The sequence below is a fragment of the Mustela nivalis genome (assembly GCF_964662115.1).
Source record: "Mustela nivalis genome assembly, chromosome: 8".
In the NCBI taxonomy this organism is placed as follows: domain Eukaryota; kingdom Metazoa; phylum Chordata; class Mammalia; order Carnivora; family Mustelidae; genus Mustela; species Mustela nivalis.
Window position 1 is genome coordinate 116,587,895 of NC_139027.1, and position 20,686 is coordinate 116,608,580.

The following is a 20,686-nucleotide window of genomic DNA, read 5'->3' on the forward strand; positions in this document are numbered from 1 at the left end:
GTCACTTCGGTTCTCAGACTGATCTGTACAACTTATCTAGAGATGAGGCTTAATTCAGGAACTTTCTGTCCTTTATCTGCAGTATGGACATGCAGGAGGAAGGCAGTGGAGGTGGTAGCGGAGGGGAGGGGAGCTCTCCCAATATGCCCTCTGAAAGGGAGCCTTCCTCACACCATTGCTGTCATGCCTCAAGGACAGCCAGCTGGTGGCACAGGTATCCTCAGCACCTTTCAACCTGCTCAGACCTAAGGATGGATTTTTAAAGCCTATGAGCCTCGAGATCTAAAATATGACCTAGATGTCTGCGAGGATCTATTTTCCGTGATAGTGTACAAAAACGTCACAGCTACCCACTGAAAGGCTGTGCCAGACCAGCAGGTGGCCACTGGCATGTATCAGGAGGGCTCCCAGGGTCCAGGGTCCCACCAGGGTCCAGGGTGGCAAAGAGCACCTGAGCTCATGCCACCTGCTGGGGAGGCAGGCAGCAACCGTAAGCACATGTGACGCATACACTCTCAACACTCGGCAAAGTGCAGAAAGGTTCAATGACTCGTCAATGCTTAACTGGGATTCAAACCTCAAGTCCTATCTTCTCTATCCCTCTCATCTCATCAACAGAAAAGGAAGGCATCAGGCTGGCATGCTCATAGATTACAGTATAAACTCAAACTGTGGTATTCCTGGGTGGGGGAGCCAAGAACTCACTCTTAAAATAAGTCGTCTGTGCACACCCGGTGGAGGTATTATTCCTGCAGTTAAGGCTACTTGACATGTCAGACACCATGTGAGGCTTCACGAGCAATGCTTACTTGGCCCAAACAAAGAAGCATGGAGGAATGATCTCCATTTCACAGATGGGCAAACCAAGGCTCAAGTATACATCGTCTGCATATCACACTGTGATATGCAGGCACAGAGAGGCACGGCAATGTCAGGTCCAAGAGGGCGGGCCCCTCCTAAGTAGGGTTAGCTTCAAAAAGGCATTCCTCGCTTGCTTAATACACCAAAACAGCTTTTCACACTGAAACAATGACCTGCCAGGCCTGGGGGTTCAGCAGCCCTGGCACTACTGTTCATTCCCATCTGTCAGAGGGACAGAGGCCAGTGAGCCAAAGCTAGGGACCACTGTGCGACAAGCGGCCCACAGTATGGCTCATGGGGGGTCAGGGTTAAAAGACCTGGGGGTGGACGTGCTGGATGGGGTGGCCATGCTGTCCGTCCTTGGGTCTACAGAAGGTAAAAGGGAATAGGAGTCTGGGCAAAGCACCCCCAACAGGGGTTCTACAGCCGCCACAATGCTCTGGAAGGCCAGGGACATCCTTTGCGACTGGCTCTGAGCCTTGAGGAGGCCAAAGGCAGGCAGAAATTTGGGGAGCAGGTCCTGAACATGGGGAGAATGTCACCCACAGAGCGTCGGGTTACAGAGATATCCCAGCTCTCCCCGTTACTAATTGAGGTCCCCAATCCTCAGCTTTCTCAGCTGACAAGGTGGCCAGGTCCGCCATGCAGGGTGTGACGTCCAGTGACATTTTCTGTCCTGGGCACATTGAGGTATACAGGAAGCAGTTAACACGTGGTGATGGCAGCTTTCGATCATACCCCGACCCTAAACCTCACCACCTCACTGGCCGGCCCACACAAAAATTCCGGATGAGACGACTTGGCGTCAGGCCAGCCTCCTTTCTGCTTTGGGCCTCAGCAAGTGCTGGTCCACCTGTAACCTCCCCGGCGCCCTCCATGTGCCTTCTCCCCAGGGCCCCAGTCCCTGCACCCCAGCGAAGAGAATGACCGCAGACCCCCACGAGCCATGCCCTCGCCCCACCCCTAACCCCAAAAGGACTGGACAGCCTGTGCTTCTCTCGAGCCTCTCAGGTTGCCAAGCGCACGAGTCAAACGCTGGCGGACTGACAGGAACTGGGAGCTAGCCCGTGGCAATAGAAGAATTAATTTACGAACTTCACGGAATCATTCAGCATGACAGGATCTTAAAAGTCTGGTTATAAAATCCCTGCTTAGAGTTGAGTTCCCACTGAACACCACCAAGGCCAGGTGGAGATAGAGATGCTCACCCTCCCCTCAGAAAACTGGGCCACTCGTCCAGGCTCCAGCAGGTGGCAGGGAGGAGTAGGGAAGAGCTAGGAGGCGGCTGGTACTCATTTTGTACCCGGCCACACCCTGCAGGCTACCCTCCAACTCCCAATGAGGCACAGGACAAAGGGTTTCCCTAACCTGCTATAGGAGCAGGAGGCTATAGGGCCAATGCCTGCTCTGCCTGCCACTCCTCTCACTGCCTTTCAAAGGGGACAAAAATAAGGCCTTCTGTTCAATCTGGAGAGGGAAGCCTGAAATCCAGGGGTAGTGGCCAGCAGGAGCCAGCCTGAGTTCAGTGTGTCCCCCCGGGCAGGCCAGCCACAGGAGGAGGTAAATGAGAACCGTGCCCTCGAGACCAGAAGCCTTGGCTCTGGCCTCAACTCTGTGGTCTTCTCCAGATTGTCAAGACCCATATGGCCTCCTTCCAGGACCCACCCCCTGCAAAACGCAATGATGCCCACCACCACTCTGTAGCCGACTGGTGACACTGCAGGTGGGGTGGGCTCTGTACCCCATGCCTGAAGCCCACGGGTCACGGAAACCAGTGGTGGGGGTGGGGGAAAGGGGCAGGGCAATCCCCCCCACAGAGAAACTGAACAACAGCTGTGGAGCAGCTGGGGGCCCACCCCCGTCTCAGAGGCCACCCCTCCCATCCTCCACATCCTCTTCGCCCACTTCTGCATGTCCAGAAGGGGCAGCCCCGTGAACTCTGAAAGGCAGACTGTTACCCAGGCTGGAAGAGTACAGATGCCACCAGAAGAATTCACCCCTGTGCAGTGACCTACTAAAGAGACTCTAAAGTAAAAGTGCAGAAAAATGAAGGACCCAGCCTAGTACTGGGGACCCCAGTTACCAGTCCCACCTAGGGCTCTCCCTGCTCTCTGCTGGGGACCCTGTCTCTTCCTGTGCCACTGATGGGGGCTTGGGACCAGGGCAGGGGTTCTCCATCTGGGGTCCTTCAAACTCCCAAGGAGACACAGGGTCTCCAAACGCCCGGAAGGCATATATGAAGTATCACGGGGCGTGTCAGTTGTGTGCCTTTCTCTGGAGGGACAGCCCCGACCCCTGGCATGAGGAACCTAAGTAAGAATCACGAGCACCTCGGCAGGTTCCTACCTATCAAAGCAAAGACTAACCAGAAAGCAACACGGGAGGGCTACAAGGGCGGGGGGTTCTCCCTGGCACAGCGGAGCAGGACAAGCTGGGTGGGGGGAAGCAGGAGGCAGCTGATGGCACCAGAGCCCTGCCTACCAGTGCAATGGGCTGGGGGGGGGGGTCCCCTCTCCTTACAGATTTTCAAGGCAAACCTGAGACTCTGCAAGCAGACAGAGGCCATGGAGAGGTTACAGGCTCCCCGCCGAGTCAGCAGAGCTAGATCGGTGGCCCACTCAGCACCATGCGGCCACACACTCTCTTGCTGCCACAGCTGGCAGGCCGGCTGGACAGCGGGCCCTGGGCTCCTGTGAACAAGGGGAGCGCACCGAGCTTAAAGGCAAGATGGCGTGTGCTGCTGCCAACAGATGCCAGCCTCCTCTCCGGCTCATCAGGGAGCGGGGCCAGGGCAGGGAGCGCCCCCACAGGAGACGTGGCAGCCCGTTACCATGGAAGCTTGCAGACTCGGAGACTTGGTCACATTATAGCGGTGCTCATGTTGTCACTGTGGTGGGCTGGCCCAATACTGTTTTAAACCTCCTGATTTCTCAAAGCGAGCTGCCCCAAATGCTGCTATTCAAAAGCTGGCCAAATGCACAAAAGGAGAATGGCTGGGGCGCCTGGCTGGCTCGGTCAGTGGAGCGTGTGACTCCTGTTCTGTGGGTTGTGAACGCGAGCCTCATGGTGGGTGGAGGGATTACTTAAAACTAAAATCTTTAAAAAACAAACACCAAAACAAAGGAAGAAGCTGCTGGCAAGACCTAAGAGTCTGAGATCGGGAGGGCTCTCTGGTGACCAGCAAGCCACAGGGCTACACCCCAAGTCATCCCACCGGGGTTGGAGGATGGAGACCCATTTAAAAGCCAGTGTCTCAGGCCTTGGGAAGTCATGCCTGGGGGCCCCCAGGGAGCTGGCACGCACCTGAGCGGGTAAACAGGAACTGGCTGGCACTCCAGACAAACGAAGGGGGAACTTTCTATCTGTAGAAAGAGCCCTGGTAATTGGCAGTTGGCTACAGAGACACCCTAACTAATTCCCTTCCTCAACTTATTAAGTGTGGGGACGAAACGAGAGCTGCCAACTGCCTCGACTGGTCCCCAAAGAGACTGAGGTTCAGCTGCGGCTGCTGTGATTAGCAAAGGGCTCTGGGAAGCGGCTGGGCTCCTGGGAGAACCCTCCTCCCCCGCCCTTTGCCAGGAGCATGCCTAAGGTGTTGTCACAGCTGAAGGGGAGAGGTCGCTCTTCAATATGGTGACAGGATGGTCTGTGGTTAGAAAAGGCAAGACTCAAACAAGGTCATGCCCAGAGTGGTCTGGGCAAGAGGGGACCATATGGATTTCTGGTTACAGCAACCAGACCGAAGCTCAATGTGCCAGGGGAACTTGTAGGGATGGGAGGGGGCGCATGGCGAAGGGGCCTGGAGCTCTCTTAGGGAAAAGAAGAGCACTGCTAGTGAAAATGAATGAGCCTGTAGGGATTTGGAAAAAACAAACAGGCTGCACAGAGACAACGCATGGAGCTGCCCCGAGCTCTCGCTGTGTGCGTGGAGTGGCAGTGGGTACTTCCTACTTCGTGTGCCTTTGGTCCTTGCAGCTGTGGACAGCAAACACCAGTGTTAAAACAGCATCATTTGGAGGACAGGAAATGGGTACCCAGAAAAGTTAGAGGAGACTTGCTCAAAGTCATCCAGCTGGGCAGTGGGAGAGCTACAATGCAAACCTAGATTTACCAACATCCCGGGTTTCGATGCCAGTCCCTTACTGACACCAACGTGGAAACACAGGGCTCCCAATGGCCGTATCAGCCTCTGCCCGGTCTCTCCTCACTCAGGAGGGTGCCTGTGCTGCCTTGCATCTTCTGAAGGCCAGCCCTGTCTGGTGTCGCTTGTCCTCCCTCCCTCGGTAGCTGACAGTTCTCGCCTCACCATGACCTACTCATCTGCCAGAAAGAACAGCCTTGTGCACCACTATCACCCGCATCCACTCCCCCCCCACCCCCCAGGGTGAAAGTCACCCTCCTTAGGCTGACATTCAAGGCTCTGGGCAACTTAGCACTCTTTCACTCTCCCCCTTTACCTCTGTGTCAGCCAACCCGAAGATCTGCTCTTGACACAAATTCTCAATGTTCTCACGGTGTCCCTTGCTTACAGCACCCTGGCCTGCCCTCCTTTCGTCCAGGGCTATCTTAAGCCACAGGTCCTACTTGTTGCCATTACCCATTTCTTCAACCAAAAGCCAGCGTTCCCTCCACAAATCTCCTGGGAGCACCGCGCATGGTGCCGCTTACTACACATGTAAGCATGGGACCTGTCCTCAGAAGGTGATGGCAGAGCCGTAGAGCTGGCCCTTGTTGGCCATGTGGCCAGGGGGACACATCACTTACTGTCTTCAGAGTGGGAAGGACATCCTACCCAGGACCCACGTGAGGATGGGATGAGATAAGAAACAGAACAGATTATGAAATCTGGCACAGGGTGTGCACTCAGTAAGTCAGAAACTGAGAGGAAGTCCCCCGACCCCAACCCTCATGCCTTAGGATGCTAAAGACTCAGGCTGCCCCAGGCCTGTTCCACACTGAAACAAATACAGCAACTGTAAGCCCACCAGCAAACTGCACAAGCTCCCAGTAAGCACTCGTAAATGAGTATATTTTAGTATATGTGCTACCGAAACGAGCACTCGTAAATGAGTATAAAACACAGATCTCCTCTCCAGGGAACGAGATGTGGCAAACAGGTAGGGCCAACTTCTACCCCACGCCCTACATGTAGTTCAAACCAAGGTGTCCAAGGATGGCTGCAGGACTGACCCTAAAGCCCCCTTCCCCTAGCCTCATGTCAAGTTCAGGCTGTGGGGTCGCCCCTTAGCTCTTGCACTTTAAGTGCCCAAAGGCAAATGACCACAGAGCTACCCGCACCTCTCCGTCTTCTCCTTTCCTTACCCCAAAATAGAAACTATCTGCCAATTCACAAATTAAAGCGGCTCTCAAAGTCAATTTTATAGCCAGCAATCATGGTCCCGGTATTATATAACCATGGGGGGGGGGGGGGACAGGAGAGCGATGCGGGCGCTAGAAAGCTGCTGTCTGGCAGAGCCACCAGCCTGCCCATGTGACGGGACACTGCACAGGTTTTCAGCTCAGAAAAGCAAAAGTAAATACAAAAAAACAATGAAACGTTATGTTTTGGGGACATAATTATAGCAGGGTGCATATGCAAACACAGAGAAGAGCCAGACACATCAGTCACCTAATGAGAAGCTGATTACGAAGGAAAAAGAACAAAACACAGCAAGGCACAGCTGTCAGATGAAAGCTGTGAAGGCAGCCCTGGGTCTAAGGAGAGTACTTGGGGCTCATGAAGGTATCCTAGACTTAGTTCCAAATTTGGGATCCAGCGGCACCCCAAAAAGACCCAGATAATTACTTACCAAGTGCCCATCTAGAGAAGAGAGGATAGGATGATGGCCAAACATCCAGGATTCATCTGTGTACTTTCCACTCCTGCCAAAGCCCCTCTTCTGCAGTGTTCACAGTCTTGTAAATAGCTCTGCCTCCCAGGGCAGTGATTCGTGGAGCCACCCTGCCTTCACCCCCCTCACTCCAGCCACCTGCAGTCCTCCAGCAATCTCCAAAGGCACCTTAAATTCACTCTGCCCCTCCCTGTGCACCCCTCGCTCTAACCCAGGGAATTCGACTTCCTAGCTGGGCCCCCGGGGTCCATGTTTGCCCTCTCCAATTCCAGCAGCAGAGCCAGAGTGCTCGCATAAACACTCAACAAAAAAACAATGGGGGCAGCGGATCCCTGACTCACCCCCCCCCCAACACTGGGCACATCAGGCTTGTCTCCTCCCAGGCTCTCCCACCTTGCCCCTACCTGTTCACTGTTCCACTGCCTGGTAGACATCTCATTTTTCAGGTCTCAGGTTCAATAGCACTCCTCCTCCGGCCATGGGGAGGGTCTGCTATTTCCTTTACCCATACAGGCATGAAATTTACCTGTAGTTTTTCCCTTCGGACCGCTCTCTCCAACTGAGGTTTAAGGGCCCAGAGGGTGAGGACAAGGTCTGAGCTGTCCCCGACGTACTATAAGCACGTACCAGTGCCTGCACCGTACATAAGCTACCAAAAACATGAATGGGTCCCTCTGGGGTGTGTGTTTTCTTTCTTGATGGGGTGGGTGGGAAGCATTCAGAGACTACTTCGAGCTCTGTCACCAGGTGGCCAAGAACTAGTATGAAAAGTATGAAAAGACGGTAGAACCCTAGGCTGCACATCTAGCATCCCCATGATGGCTTTACATCCATTTCCCACTGAATCCACAGGAAAAGCCTATGGTGTAAATGTCATTAGTAACCTGCTTTATAAATGAGGACTTGAAGGCTCAGAGAAGATGCCTGGTTTAACTGTATCGAGGTCAGGGATTACCTCCGTCTCCATGGCCCAAGAAGGGCACAGAACATGTGCTTACCGCATGTCAGGAAAATGAACAAGTGAAGATTTCTAGACAGGATTCAAAGCCATGTCTGAGACTCCACTTAGAGACCTAAGCCAGACCTGTGCATCTTGTTGCTTCCCCATCCCCTATGCCCAGCTGCCTCTCAAGTTCCCCTTTCTTGAAGGGTGATCTCACATCCTACCACACAGACCCCACAGGGCCTGTATTCCCCTGAGGGTCCTCTGCTGGAGATCATCCCAAGATGCTCATTGTTATTATGGCTCAGAAGTCTAGTCTCTCAGGGCCAGGGAAGCCCATGGAGAAATTTAATTATTTTCTTTCTCTTCCCAGGAGCAGGGGGCTGCTGCAGGACTCACCTCACGCTAAGGACACAGGCACTGAGGGAGAAATCAAGCAAGAATCAAGAGTCCCAACTCCTAGAAACTCATCCATGGTGCAACCTACGAACACAACTGGGATGGGGGAGCAGGCAGAGAAGGGCTGAGAGTGGTCCTTTAGGTGCCCTGGCTTTCTAGACAAGGAAACCACAGCCCACAGAGAAGTGACTTGCTCAGTGCTAGGTAATTTGGAAGGCAGTGATAGGATCAGGACTTGAGGCCCTTCTTCCTAGCTTTCTTTCTTTCTTTTTTTTTTAAAAGATTTTATTTATTTATTTGATTAGACAGAGATCACAAATAGGCAGAGAGAGAGGGAAGCAGGCTCCCTGCCAAGCAGAGAGCCCGATGCGGGGCTCGATCCCAGGACCCTAGGATCATGACCTGAGCCGAAGGCAGAGGCTTAACCCACTGAGCCACCCAGGCTACCCCTCCTTTTCCTAGCTCTTACATAAGTGGACCAGAAATATGCGTTCTGACAAGTTTCCCAGTGACGTTGCCTGTCTGGGGACTACACTCGAAGAAGGTTGGTCATGGACACGGTGTGTGCTGGTGAGCTAGTGAGGGGCAGGGAGGAGCGTGGCGGTAGCTTGTCAACATCTTCAAGGTTGCAGGGTAGAATCGTGATCTGCCAAGTAGGAAACATCTTACTCGTGATATCCTCCGTCCCTCCCACTGACAGAGAGGAAGCCATCTTTTGAATTCTGGTTAAACTTGGCCCAGGCCACATCATCAGGCTGTAGATCCCGAATGCTCACATCTAAGTCTGCCTAACCGTGAGCTCATGCCCAACTCAGTGACACTCTATGAGCAGGTGGGAAACCAGAGTTCCAGAACAGCTGACCCACAGCAAGAGGGCTCCCAGACACCAGGCTGGAGGGACAGGCTCTCCAAGGGCTCTTGGTGCTACACCTGCTTGGTGCGCTCAGGGCAGGGCAGGGAGAAGCTCTGGATCACATCGGCGGTGACATCTGGATTTCAGTTTAGGCAACGGACTTAAACTCCCAAACAGTTTTTTCTAGAAGGTAAGAGTCACTGTGTTGTTTGTCTGGGGTGTGGTATACTCACACTCATTTCTGCTGCCCCATGCAAACCAAGGGTTCCTTCCAAACATTCATCAAATCCAAGTATGCAATCTGGTTACTAACAACAAATGAGTCTTTACTTGTGACTTCCAGTTCTCCTTATGTCTGGACAAGGCTGGGCTGGGCCAGTAAGGCCCATGCCCTCTGCCAAGATCTGACTGCACTGTACTTTCACAGCCCATGCCTCAGACATGCCCCAGACCAGAGCCTTCTGGAAGGAAGGACATGTCTTAGACATGTCTGAAAAGAGCAGAAAGGCAAAAAAACAAAAGGGTGCTGTCCATGACATGGAAAGATTTCCTTTTTCCAAATGGACAGAAGTAAATGAAGAGCGAGTCACCTGGCTCACACCATATCTGTGACTTTCCCATTGGAACGGGCTAATACTAAAATCCACCACCATACACGGAAGCTGACCGGCCTTCCATCACAGCCGTGGAGCCAGGCCTCAGAATGATTAAGAGCCAAGGTTCCCCTTCGTGAGACTATTACCCAGGGCCCCATATCCAGCTCCTTTTTGCATCCTGGAAAAACAGAAGCATCTTCACCTTCCTCCCCATGCCCTGTGGTGTGCCTGGGTGGCTCTAATCCTGCCCCCCGAGGCCCTAAATAGCATTTTCTTTTACAAAGAAACAAAACACAGAAATCTGACCTGCGTATGATGCAGACTGAGTTACAGCTTTCCCTTGGCACCTCTAACTGAAAGTGAAATTCCTTTAAAGTTGGGAAATTCATTGCAGTATTTTATGGTATTGATTTATTTTAAACTTGGCTGGCAGTTTTAAGGCCTGCCAAGCTTCTGAATCCGAGAGGTGCTGGAGGAGGTCTCCATTTCCTCGGGTTCTGTAATACCAAAGAGGACTCACTAGTGGCAAGGAGGGGCTAGGAGCTTGTATGCCGCTGCCCTGGTTTATCAAGACGGAACTGTGGGCTTTCTCCCCACGCCTGGGGTCTAGGAGGCATCTCTGGTTGGGATTTCATAACTAGAACAGTACCTTCTCCCCTGGCCAGCTGGGTCTTGTACCCAAAAAGCCTCAGGTCGCGAAAGGTCAGTTTCTGGAGAGCCCTGAGCTGTGATCTGTTTGTTTATGACCTGGTTTACAAGGGGCCTCTAAAGTGACCTTCAAGAACCAGCCCAAGGTGCCACCTCCTCCAGGAAGCTTTTCATCCACTCCCTCCAGGCTTCCTGGATCTCTCCTGAGCTGCAGCTACTGTCATCTCCCCATTGCTACACAGTGAACTCCTAGAGGACAGCACTGGGGGTCTCCACTGTCAATACCACCCCTGGGCCAGTGCCTGCATTTACCAGGAGGGCTCTTGCTCACCAAATAAATGTGACTTGGCCCCAGCATCTTTGAACACAGGGCTGTGGGCAGCCACATCAGTGATGGGGCACCAAGGACAGACCCCCTGCTTTAGTCCACACATCATAAATGAACTGGGAGACTTGTTGGGGAGAAATCTGGCAGCTACTGCTATTCTGCTTTGGATCCTCAAGTCTCAAGAAGCCCCAGCTATGTTCACTGGGAAGGGGCTTCTGCCAGGATCCCTGGCAAGGGGAACAGAGACAGTAGACTGCCTTTGGGTCACACCAGAGCCTTTTCCCTGGCCTGGTTCCACAGACTGCTGTCAGCACTCCCTCCTGCCTGTGCTCTCTCAACGGCCATCATGTGCGCGGGCTTCTGGCCTCCCACCTTCTGACCTTTGCATAATTTTGACTTCTGCTGCCCTGTGGCTTCTGCCTATCAGGGCCTGACCCCTGGTTATGTGGGTGTCTCACTATCCCAGCCTAGCCTTACCTGCCTGTGTGAGGCTGTATCAGGGTGACCCAAGGGGAATCTGCATGCAGGTTTTGATACCCAGGAGTTGTTACGTTGGTAGGAGTGTCTGTGTCCTGGGGGAAGAGGAAATGGGACTTGGAAGGACCCCAACCATCAGGCAGCCTTGCTTATAGCTGGACAATTACAAAAGGGATTTTGCTTTGCCCAAAGGGCCATCGTCTGGGCCAGGAGGAGCCAGGGATGCCAGGGAGGAGAATGTGAGCAACAACAGCCCTGGGGCAGGCCTGTCCCCTTGCAGATGCTCTGATGTCCTGCAGAGCTTTAAGGGACAGACTCTCCCTGGGGGCCACCAGCCCCATTACATAATCGACAGCTCCGCTTCCTCCCGTGGGTACAGCTGGAGCTGTCAGGGGACAGCAAGGGCAAGGGCAGAAGCCGGGCCCCAGGGAGCTGCCTGGCCTTACAAACACCAGCCTTCTGGACCTGGGGGAGCCCTGAGCAAACACAAGGAGACAGACCAGTCCCCACGGTCTCCCTGGATGCTGGCACTCGGGCCACCGGGTCCTCAGAGTGAAGGCAGAGCTTTAATTTCCCAGCGAGAAGAGATCCTCAAGCACAATCCTCCGCTCTTAGTCCTGTGCAGTGCTCGAGCCAAGGAAGCCCAGGCTGAGACGTCTACTGTGTAGACGGGGGCTCCAAACAGGCTCAGAGACGGCAGATCTGCTTGGATCCAAGGACTTATCCTTACCGGCTAAATACATCCCCCTCCCAACGATCTCTCAACTTTAAATGAAAGCCCTATTCTGTACGGATCTAATCGCCCACTTCAGGGCGAGGATGGCATTTCCTGCCTTCTGTCCTCTTTGGAAAGTTCAAGGCTGTACCAGAGACTAAGTGGGATAAGACTCTGGGGTATAGGAACCAAACTGACTGTAGGAACCAAATGGTTCCTCTGGAGGCTATGGCTTCATGGAGATGTCCTTGCTCATCCCTCCCAGAGGCTACCTACCTGTTGAGCAGCACAGCACACCTTATTGGAGTACGAGAGACTCCCTCCCAACCAGAAGGCTACTAATGGCCAAGCACCTCGTGCCCACGTTATGCATCTCAGACTCCACTCGGTGCAACTGTTTGTTGAATTCCGTTAAAAAGACGCGTGATTTCTGCAGGTGTTTCAATGAGACATTACCCCAGGTCAGGGCACACCAGGGACTCAGACCTGGGTTCAAATCTAGACTTGGCTCCTTATCAGTTGTGACCTTCGGGAAGCTGAAATAAAGGTCAAAAAGTACTTGGACCCAGGGATGACCAGTGATTATCAACATCTTCTGCACTGTTGCTCTCCTTGAAAACCTAACCCCTCGGCTCCGCACACCCCCCCAGGAGAGGCTCCATGTGGGGGGGCTCTCATGCCCTAGCAGCTTGGCTTCGTGCTGCCACCTCCCACAGGTGAAGGGCATGTCTTAGGTGCTCCTGGATTTGCTCACATCTGTCCTCACGGCTGGACAACGAAGTCACACTCAACTGACACAGGTCCTGAATACCTACCTATTTATCCCAGGTTCCCATCTGCTCACCGAAAAGCCGGTTCTAATTTACCCTCCCAGGACTATTCTGAAAACTTTGCTATTAAAATGAACCACACAGGGGGGCCTGGGTAGCTCAGTCGTTAAGCATCTGCCTTCGGCTCAGTCGTGATCCCAGGGTCTTGGAATCAAGCCCCGCATCGGGCTCCCTGCTTGGCGAGGAGTCTGCTTCTCCCTCTCCCACTCCTCCTGCTTGTGTTCCCTCTCTTGCTAAATAAAAATCTTTTAAAAAAATTAATTTTTTTTTTTAGAGAATTTCTTTTCCATTTTTTGGTTTCCAGTATCACTTTTAACTCAACACCTATAATGTGACACAACTGGGGTATAATTTTGCCAAAAGTAATGAATTCATCTGAATTGGTTTCTACAGCTTCACTGTGAGCCAACATGCTGCTGTCAGTTAGATAAGTCGAAGCCTGTGAACCCCCAGAAGACCATCAGGGGTCCAACAAGCAGCCTGGGAACCTCCACCTCCAATCTTGTAAAAAGTGAAAAATCTGAAGCCCAGGTCAAGGGGTCAACTCAGGTCCGCCAACATGGAGCCCAGAGCCACATCTCTGGACCTCACACCAAGAATAAATACATCCTTTATTACTTCAACAATAAATTAGGCTGGATTTTTTTTTTTCCTCTGATGTTAGGTAGCTACGAAGATCACATATGGAACAAAGAATATTTTCTACGATCCTTTAGGCCACACCAACATCTGATTTCCTTCAGCAGGCCCAAGCTGCCAGCTCCAGATAAATGTCATTCAAGGGCCCTGACTACCAAAGGCCCTAGTAACTGAGGCTCATCTGAGACCGCAAACTTGGCCATGAATGCAGCCTCCCTCATCTCACAGCACCCTCCCTGGTAACGGAGGTGGGTGGTGGCACCTAGGAACAGCAGTTTAGCTTACCCACTTGGGTAAGGTCTGTGGCTCGCTGGGAGGAAACATTAGGAATTATTAAACATCTTTAAAAAATGACAAATAAGGGAGAGATAGAATACACTACTGAGTAATCTTTAAAAATAGATAAGTTTTCCGGAACAAGCAATTGGCCAGAGTTGCCTGGAGTCCAGCTTTTTTTTTTTTTTTTTTTTTAAAGGGATACTTGGTAATCCTCTGAAGCAAGGCTACTAAAGACCACTGTCTTCAGAGATGAAGATAATACTTTCACCTCAAGCCAAAGTGTGTATCTAAAATTTAGCATTTCATTAGGGAGGTTATATAGGGTACTTTCCCAACCTGTGATTCCAACAACCTCATTAATATGATCTACCCCCATTTAATGGATGATAAAATCAAGAGCTAATATAACATGCCTGAGGTCACGTGGCCAGTAAGCCACAAAAAAATGGAACCTCTCAGTCCTTAACAGTCCACTAGGCAATACTCCTTTCAAAGGAATCCCATGTTTCCCGCCCAAAGCACATCTATTCACTGTTGCAAAAACCTAAAACATGTGATGAGCACTGATTTGAACACTACTCTGAAATCTACAAGACCAGACTAGTGACGCTGTTCTTCACCACACCGTGCAGGGGACGAGTGTCTCCTATATGCAGCTGGAGCCTGAGTCCCAACAAGAGGCCTATGGGAAAGCTTACAAGGAATAAGGACACACACATTCTGTCCCTTCATTTGGGACTTCGAATAATTCCTTTTAGGTCTCCAGCTGCCCCCTACTTCTCAGCTGCTCCCCTTCACAGAAAATTCCTCCAGAAGATTTCTTTATACCACCAGTTCCCAAAAGGGTGGTCCAGAGTGCGGAACTCCACGAAGCCAACCCTGCTCACAGTAACACCAAGCTGAGTTTGGCTTTTTCACATCCTCTGTTTTCTAGAGGTTACATGCTGACTGACATGGTACCAGATTAAAATCCCAAGCAAACGTGAGAACCCAGTTATTAAGGCAGATAATGAAAAGATTTGTTAATATAAAACAATGCCTCTCTATTCGCTAAATTTTTGTTTGAAATATTTTTCATAAATTATAATACTTATCCTTAACATATAACTGATTATTTAGTCATTTGAAAAGAACACTTAAAACATTTCTCAGTTTTAATTTTTACTACTACCAGTATCCATAGATATAACCCAAAACAAAAGCTTTTTTAGAGTCCTCAATTTTCCAAGTACAACTGGACCAACCTGACTTTTAAACAAAAAAAGTGGAGAGTCTCCAGTCGATTCTGTCTCCAATTCTCCTCCTTTCATTCCCTCTCAAACCTGCTGTGGTTTGAGGGACTCTCCTCACTACCTGCCACACCAAAATTGCTCGTAAGTGCCAATGACTTCCCAATCGCTAAAGCCAAAGGTCAATCCTCAGTCCCCATGTCCCTCAATCCACCAGCACATCGCCAATTCCTCCTCCTACTGTCTTCACCTGCTTCCAGGAAACCACAGCCCAGGTCTCCTATCTTGCTGACTCCTTTCCTTTTTCCCAACCTCCCTGGGGGATGGCCCAGAGCCCAGTCATTCTTTGAAATCTCTATACCCACTCTGGGTACCTTGGCCATTTCTAAATTTCTATCTCTAGACCAGATCTCTCCCCTGAACTCCAGACTCATCCCACTAAACACTCCACCTCTGTACTTGGATTTTAAACAGGCACTGCAAACTTACACATGGCAGCAAAGCCCGATGTTCTCCGGTCCAACCTGTTCCTCTCCATGTCCTTTCCATCTCACTTGGTGGCAACTCTACCCTTCCAAAGGCTTCCAAGGCCAAAACCTCTAAGTATTCTTTGATTCCTTTCTGTCATACCTTACATTCAATCCCGCAAGAAATGATTGGCTGACTTCAACGTTCATCCGCAATCTAGTATCACTTCCTGGGCTCCATTGCTCAAAGCCACCATTCTCTCACTTGGATTGCTACAGAATCCTCCCATCATATCCCCTGGCTTGTTCCCCCAAAGTTTACTTTTCTCACAGTAGCCACAACAATCCTTTCAAAAGCTTAGTTATCCCACAGCTGAATGAACATGCATTCAGGACTTTCCATCTTACTCAGGCCCAAAGCCCAGATACATACAACGGCCTACGGGCCCACTCTAATTGACCCTAGTTAGCTTTCTTGCTTTTTCTATATACTCCCCTCCCAGCTTTCTATGCAGCTTTCAAGCTTTTATACTGGTCATCCCTGTCTGTCTGGGATGCTCTTTTTCCAGAAATCCTCATGACTCACTCTCTCAACTCCTAGCCTTTACTCAAATGTCACGGTCTCAAGAGACCCACCCTGATCTCTTCCCTTTAAAAGTACACCTCTGCCCTCCACCTCCCAGCATTCTGATCTCCCTTGTTCTACCCTAAGGCCGCCCAGAGCACTCAGCATTTTCAAACATTTATTACTTATGTTTATTGTCTGTCTCCCCAGCATAATGCCAGAGCCACACCTGCAAGAATTTGTCTATTTTATCCACTAAAATATCTTCTGTGACTAAAATTATCCCTGGCAAATAGTTCGTCAATGAACGAACACACATGAAATTCACTTCTCTATCTATAAAACTGAAGTGGGGAGCAGGGGTAGTCTGGACAAGAGCTCTTTCCAACTCAAGCCTCTGATTCTGTGAACAGCGAGACACAACTCGTTGACACTGCAAACGATTTGAAGCTTTTGGCATATAAAAGCGGCAACTCCTGGTTATAGGGACCCGGGCCCAGGCCCACAAAGTCTAAGTGCCCCACTGGGACAGGCAAGGCTAGGCAATGATCATATAGGCACCAGCTGACCAAGAACTGTTGTCATCACTAGTGGTCAGAGCCTGGGACACTCAGTAGAATTATGTGCCTCATCTTCTCTTATGTCAAGGTCACCTATTTCTCCTAAGTGAAGGAATCACCCTTCTTGGAGCTAGAACTTTGCCCTGCAAAGCTGCACAAATCCCAGCAGTGGCATGATCTCCAGAAGCTGTGACAGCCCCAAAATCCTTACCCAAATTCAAATCTCTCTTCCAATGACAAGTTCCATCCTATCCCAGGACAAACTTGAACTCCAACAGGTGTTTGCTTATTTGGTTTTTTTTTTTTTAAGATTTATTTTAGAGAGAGAACGTGCGTGTGCACGTTGTGGGGTGGGAGTCGAGGGAAGGAAGGTGCAGAGGGAGAGAATCTGAAGCAGACTCCACGCTGAGCAGGGCCCCAACCTCACGACCCAGAGATCACAACCTGAACCGAAACCAAGAGTCAGGCGCTTAACCGATTGTGCCACCCAGGTGTCCCTGTAAGAGGTTTTTTTAAAAGCAGAAGGGATCAGTTGGGAATGAGAAGCAGTGGCATGAAATCCGACTAAAATGTGGTCTAGCCAACCCTCTGGGCTCTAACGCAACACAGCCCCAAACCAAGCTCTGGAGAACGCGCTTACCCAGTGGGCAGCAGGATGACCTGGCCTGTTGTCCCGCTGCAGAGCTCGAGGTTTGTGGGAAGGAAGAAGTAAACCTAGGGACTGAGAACACTGAGGCTCTGAGCAGGCTCCCCTCAGCAAGCACTCACCACGGCACTCTGAGGGTGGTGGAGGGCAAGGAAGGGACTAAGAACCCACCCAGGTGACAGACAGCTTCGTGTGCAGGGTGACCCCTGGGATTAGCACCAGCCCTCATCTCAGGGCTTCAGCAAATCTCAGAGTCGCTTATTTCCAGCTTGCCAGATTAAGAAAACAAGGTAGGAGGGTCATGAGTAAGATATGCCTGCACCTGCTTTAGAAGGACGGAGGATAAAAGACTTAACCCCTTGCAGGCTGGCGAAGGCAAACAGATTGCTACCGCAGTTAACATTCTCCTCCCTCCCCACAAAGCGAGACTGCGTTATTTGAAAACAAGTCAAATCTGACCAATACCCCAGCCAGCCATTGCGTCTACTGCTGTCAATCTCCCCCAGTGTATTACTTTCTTCTGCTTCCACAACCAGCCGGCTGTCTTGCCAACGGCCTGCCTGATGATGATCCAGGCACTCCTCCATCCTCAGTGCTGCTCAATTTCAGGTTCAAGAACATCTCCTTGTGCTAGCAGTGGGAATAAAATCATGGGTCCAACTGGTCTCCCAGGCTCTGGTTCAACCCAACTCACCTGTCCTGAGAACCTCAACACTGCACCGTTCTGCCCTGGTCCGCCCATGGCTCCCAAATGCCCACCAAGGTCAAATTCCCCGTATCACCTTATTTCTATCTTATTTCCCTTGCTCACTTCAGCCTCTGGTCCAACTAAACAACCATGGCCCTTCCTGGTACACACTTCGGACTTTCCACCTCAGCTCTGCCTGCTCCCCTGGGCAGGTCGCTGATTACTCCGAGTCTGCTTTCCTCTTCACTACCCTACCCCAAGCCCGTGGAGGTGCTCAGGTGTGCGGGGCTCCCTCTGGCTTCAGGTCCTTGGCAGAGGTTAGTCGCCCTTTTCCGTGGAATCCTCCCTGCCCCACCCCCAATTCCCTACACCTGCCTCGGGGTGCCAACCCCCTAAAAGGCCAATTTCCCATCCTACCATTTCTCCTTTGTCATAAAACACCTGCGGCGATTATCGATCAATGTTTCTCTCCCTGACTAATTCAACGAAGGTGGAGAATTCATGGGGATGGGGCTGTTTTCTTAAATTTGCTCACTGCTGTTACCTCAGAGCCTAGCGTAACACTTGACAAATAAAAAAGCCTACAATCAATCTCTTAAGTAAGCAGAAACTTCCATCTAAGAACTCACTCATCACATCACCAACACTATCTAAAAGAAGAGAAAACCCTTCTTCTCTTCTGTATCTGAAATAGGAGACTGGTCACATTACGGTACGTATAGTGGAATGTCAATTACTGAAAACCGTACTTCCCGAGTATCACATAGGAGATGCTCAGAGCAGTGCTCAAAGAGCAGGACCCAAAACTAGACCTAAATATAGCACGATCTCAACTGTGCAGAACTGGACATGTGAATCGGAGACACAATTAGGGACAGCATATATTCCCTGAAAAAAACTGTCCGTACCTCTTTTGCACACTTTCTTCAGTAAGCGTTTATTAATGGTCAAGAAAAAGTATTTCTAAAACACTAGAGATGTGCACTCAGAGGACTTCTCTAGATTTTCCAGCTCTTACTCCGCCCCACAGATCTCCTCCTCAAGACCTGGGTGAGTCCTCTCACAATAAGCACTCGGGTGTCTTCAACCCTCCCCCCAGCTCCACGGGGCCCACCGTAGGGCCTGAGATGAAGAATCCAGTCCAGGAAGTTGGCATGCAGAACAAAAAGGGTACACTCACCTAGTTTAACAACACTCAAGATGCTTTGCCCTGAATTTTAAGCAGCACATGTGACCTGGTCCATTCTGGTTTCAAGTTCAAAGGCATCAGGCCGGTCCTGTGGGTTAGCAGCTAACATATCTTTCAAGAGCTGCTTGATCCCCTCAGACATGGAAGTCCTGCGTTTCTGGGGGATATGCAACTCCATCTTTGGGTTTTCTAGCAGCGCCTCACCAACAGGGACGATTTCAGTCCCCTGTTTGATATAGGTCCCCAGGAGCTCCTTCTTGGTCTCAGAGTCAATGAAAGTGATTCTTTCTATCATTGCCCAGATGATAATGCCCAGAGCAAAGATGTCGGCCTTGGCTGTGTAGTGTCCCTCCCAGACTTCGGGGGCCATGTAGAAGTCTGAGCCGCAGGCTGAAGACAGCCAGTATTTATTCACATTCACATTTTTGCTGTCTTGATGGCCCTCTTTTCCTCGGGGGGCTAACCCCGCACAGACCTTGCTTAGTCCAAAGTCTGCCACCTTGAGGATGGGGGTGCCAGACCGCTCGGTGATGAGGATGTTGTCTGGCTTTAGGTCCCTGTGCACGATGTGGTTTTTGTGCAGGAAGGCAATGGCGCTCGTGAGCTGTAGCATGAAGCTTTTGTTGGTGGCTGGGTCCGGCCTCCGGGACAGGACGTACTGATTCAGGTCTCCACCTTCACAGAACTCCATGACAAACCAGAGATAGCAGGGCTCCTCAGCATAACCCAGGATCCTTTCTCCTAAATCGAAGGAAGACCGGAAAGAGCTTGAGTGCCACGGACACACCCACACCACTCTCCGACCACACGCGTGCAGCACAGCAAGCTTACGCCAGACAACGGGGACCAGGCTCCCAGCCAAGGGGACCAGCAAAACCCGCACAGAGCCAACACTGCACCAAGCAGGCCCATCTCTACTCACACAGGATGAGTCAAGGGCTAGCGAGCTAAGGAATGACACAGGCTGCAGGCACTGGAGTCAAGCATCTGGCTTTGGAATTACCTGGTGCCTGGCTAAGTAACTGGTTGCCTGCTGACTGGTTCAATGAGTTTAGCAGGAGGCAACGGCACTTAGTTCACCTTTCCAAGTTTCTGCTTCCACCGCCTCACCTGTACATATGGCCACATGGCATCACTCACAGGACACCTACACTGGACCCTGACCTTCAAGCTAGTATTTACCAACCCCCTCCCCATCGGGGGAGGAAGGATGAAATACTCGCATCTTAAAAGATAGAAGAACCTGAGGCTCCCAGAGACGTAAAGGGTCCAGGGACTCAATCCATGTGCCTGGGAAGGCACTTTGTCTCCTTCTAGAGTCTCCAGACCAGCAGCAAGCATCGCAACCCCCCTCCCCCCAGCAACGGCTCAGGGGATTGCTGCTGAGACAAGGTCAAGGGTGCAAGAAGGCCATAAAAAAATGTCTGTTAATCCATACCAGGCAAAGGACCTCTCCTCCCCTCTCTCCTAACTTGCATGACTCTTGCTGATGCACCTAAAAATGTGTCCTACAGATTTATTTATCTTAGAAGCATGTTCCAGTATTTCCTGCTCGACTACCATATCTGCCCAGCACAAGCTAGGTTTGTAACAGGCCCCTCCCTCTATAAAGCTTAGCTTCAACGAGATAACAGGTAAGTATCTAAGACAGCAAGCATCTTAAGTATCTGCATCAAGGTCAACTTTTACTACAAACAGTGGAAGTGTGGGTAGGAGATGCCCAGTCTGAGACTAGAAGGATCAGGACCTGAGTTCCACTTAAAGGACAGGCAGTAGATTGGTGCAGAGAGGCAAGAGAGTATTCTAGGCTGAGAGATGGGATGGAGCATGGAACACAGGAGAGGTGTGAACAGGAAGACACAGAAGTTGGAATCAAGTCGTATTGGCTTGACACTCCAGCTCTGCCTTTGCAGAAGTCTTTC

At 51.0% G+C, this 20,686-nt stretch overlaps 1 protein-coding gene across 1 annotated transcript in view; it reads right to left on the bottom strand.

The window, feature by feature from the left end:
• The window catches only part of STK35 (serine/threonine kinase 35), a 42,194-nt gene that overhangs the window by 9,348 nt on the left and 12,160 nt on the right, over positions 1 to 20,686 (bottom strand). Inside the window, exon 3 of the mRNA XM_082743743.1 lies at positions 18,756 to 19,505. Coding sequence (XP_082599869.1) covers positions 18,793 to 19,505 — 713 coding nt within the window. The 3' untranslated portion in view covers positions 18,756 to 18,792. The remainder of the gene's footprint in view (positions 1 to 18,755; positions 19,506 to 20,686) is intronic.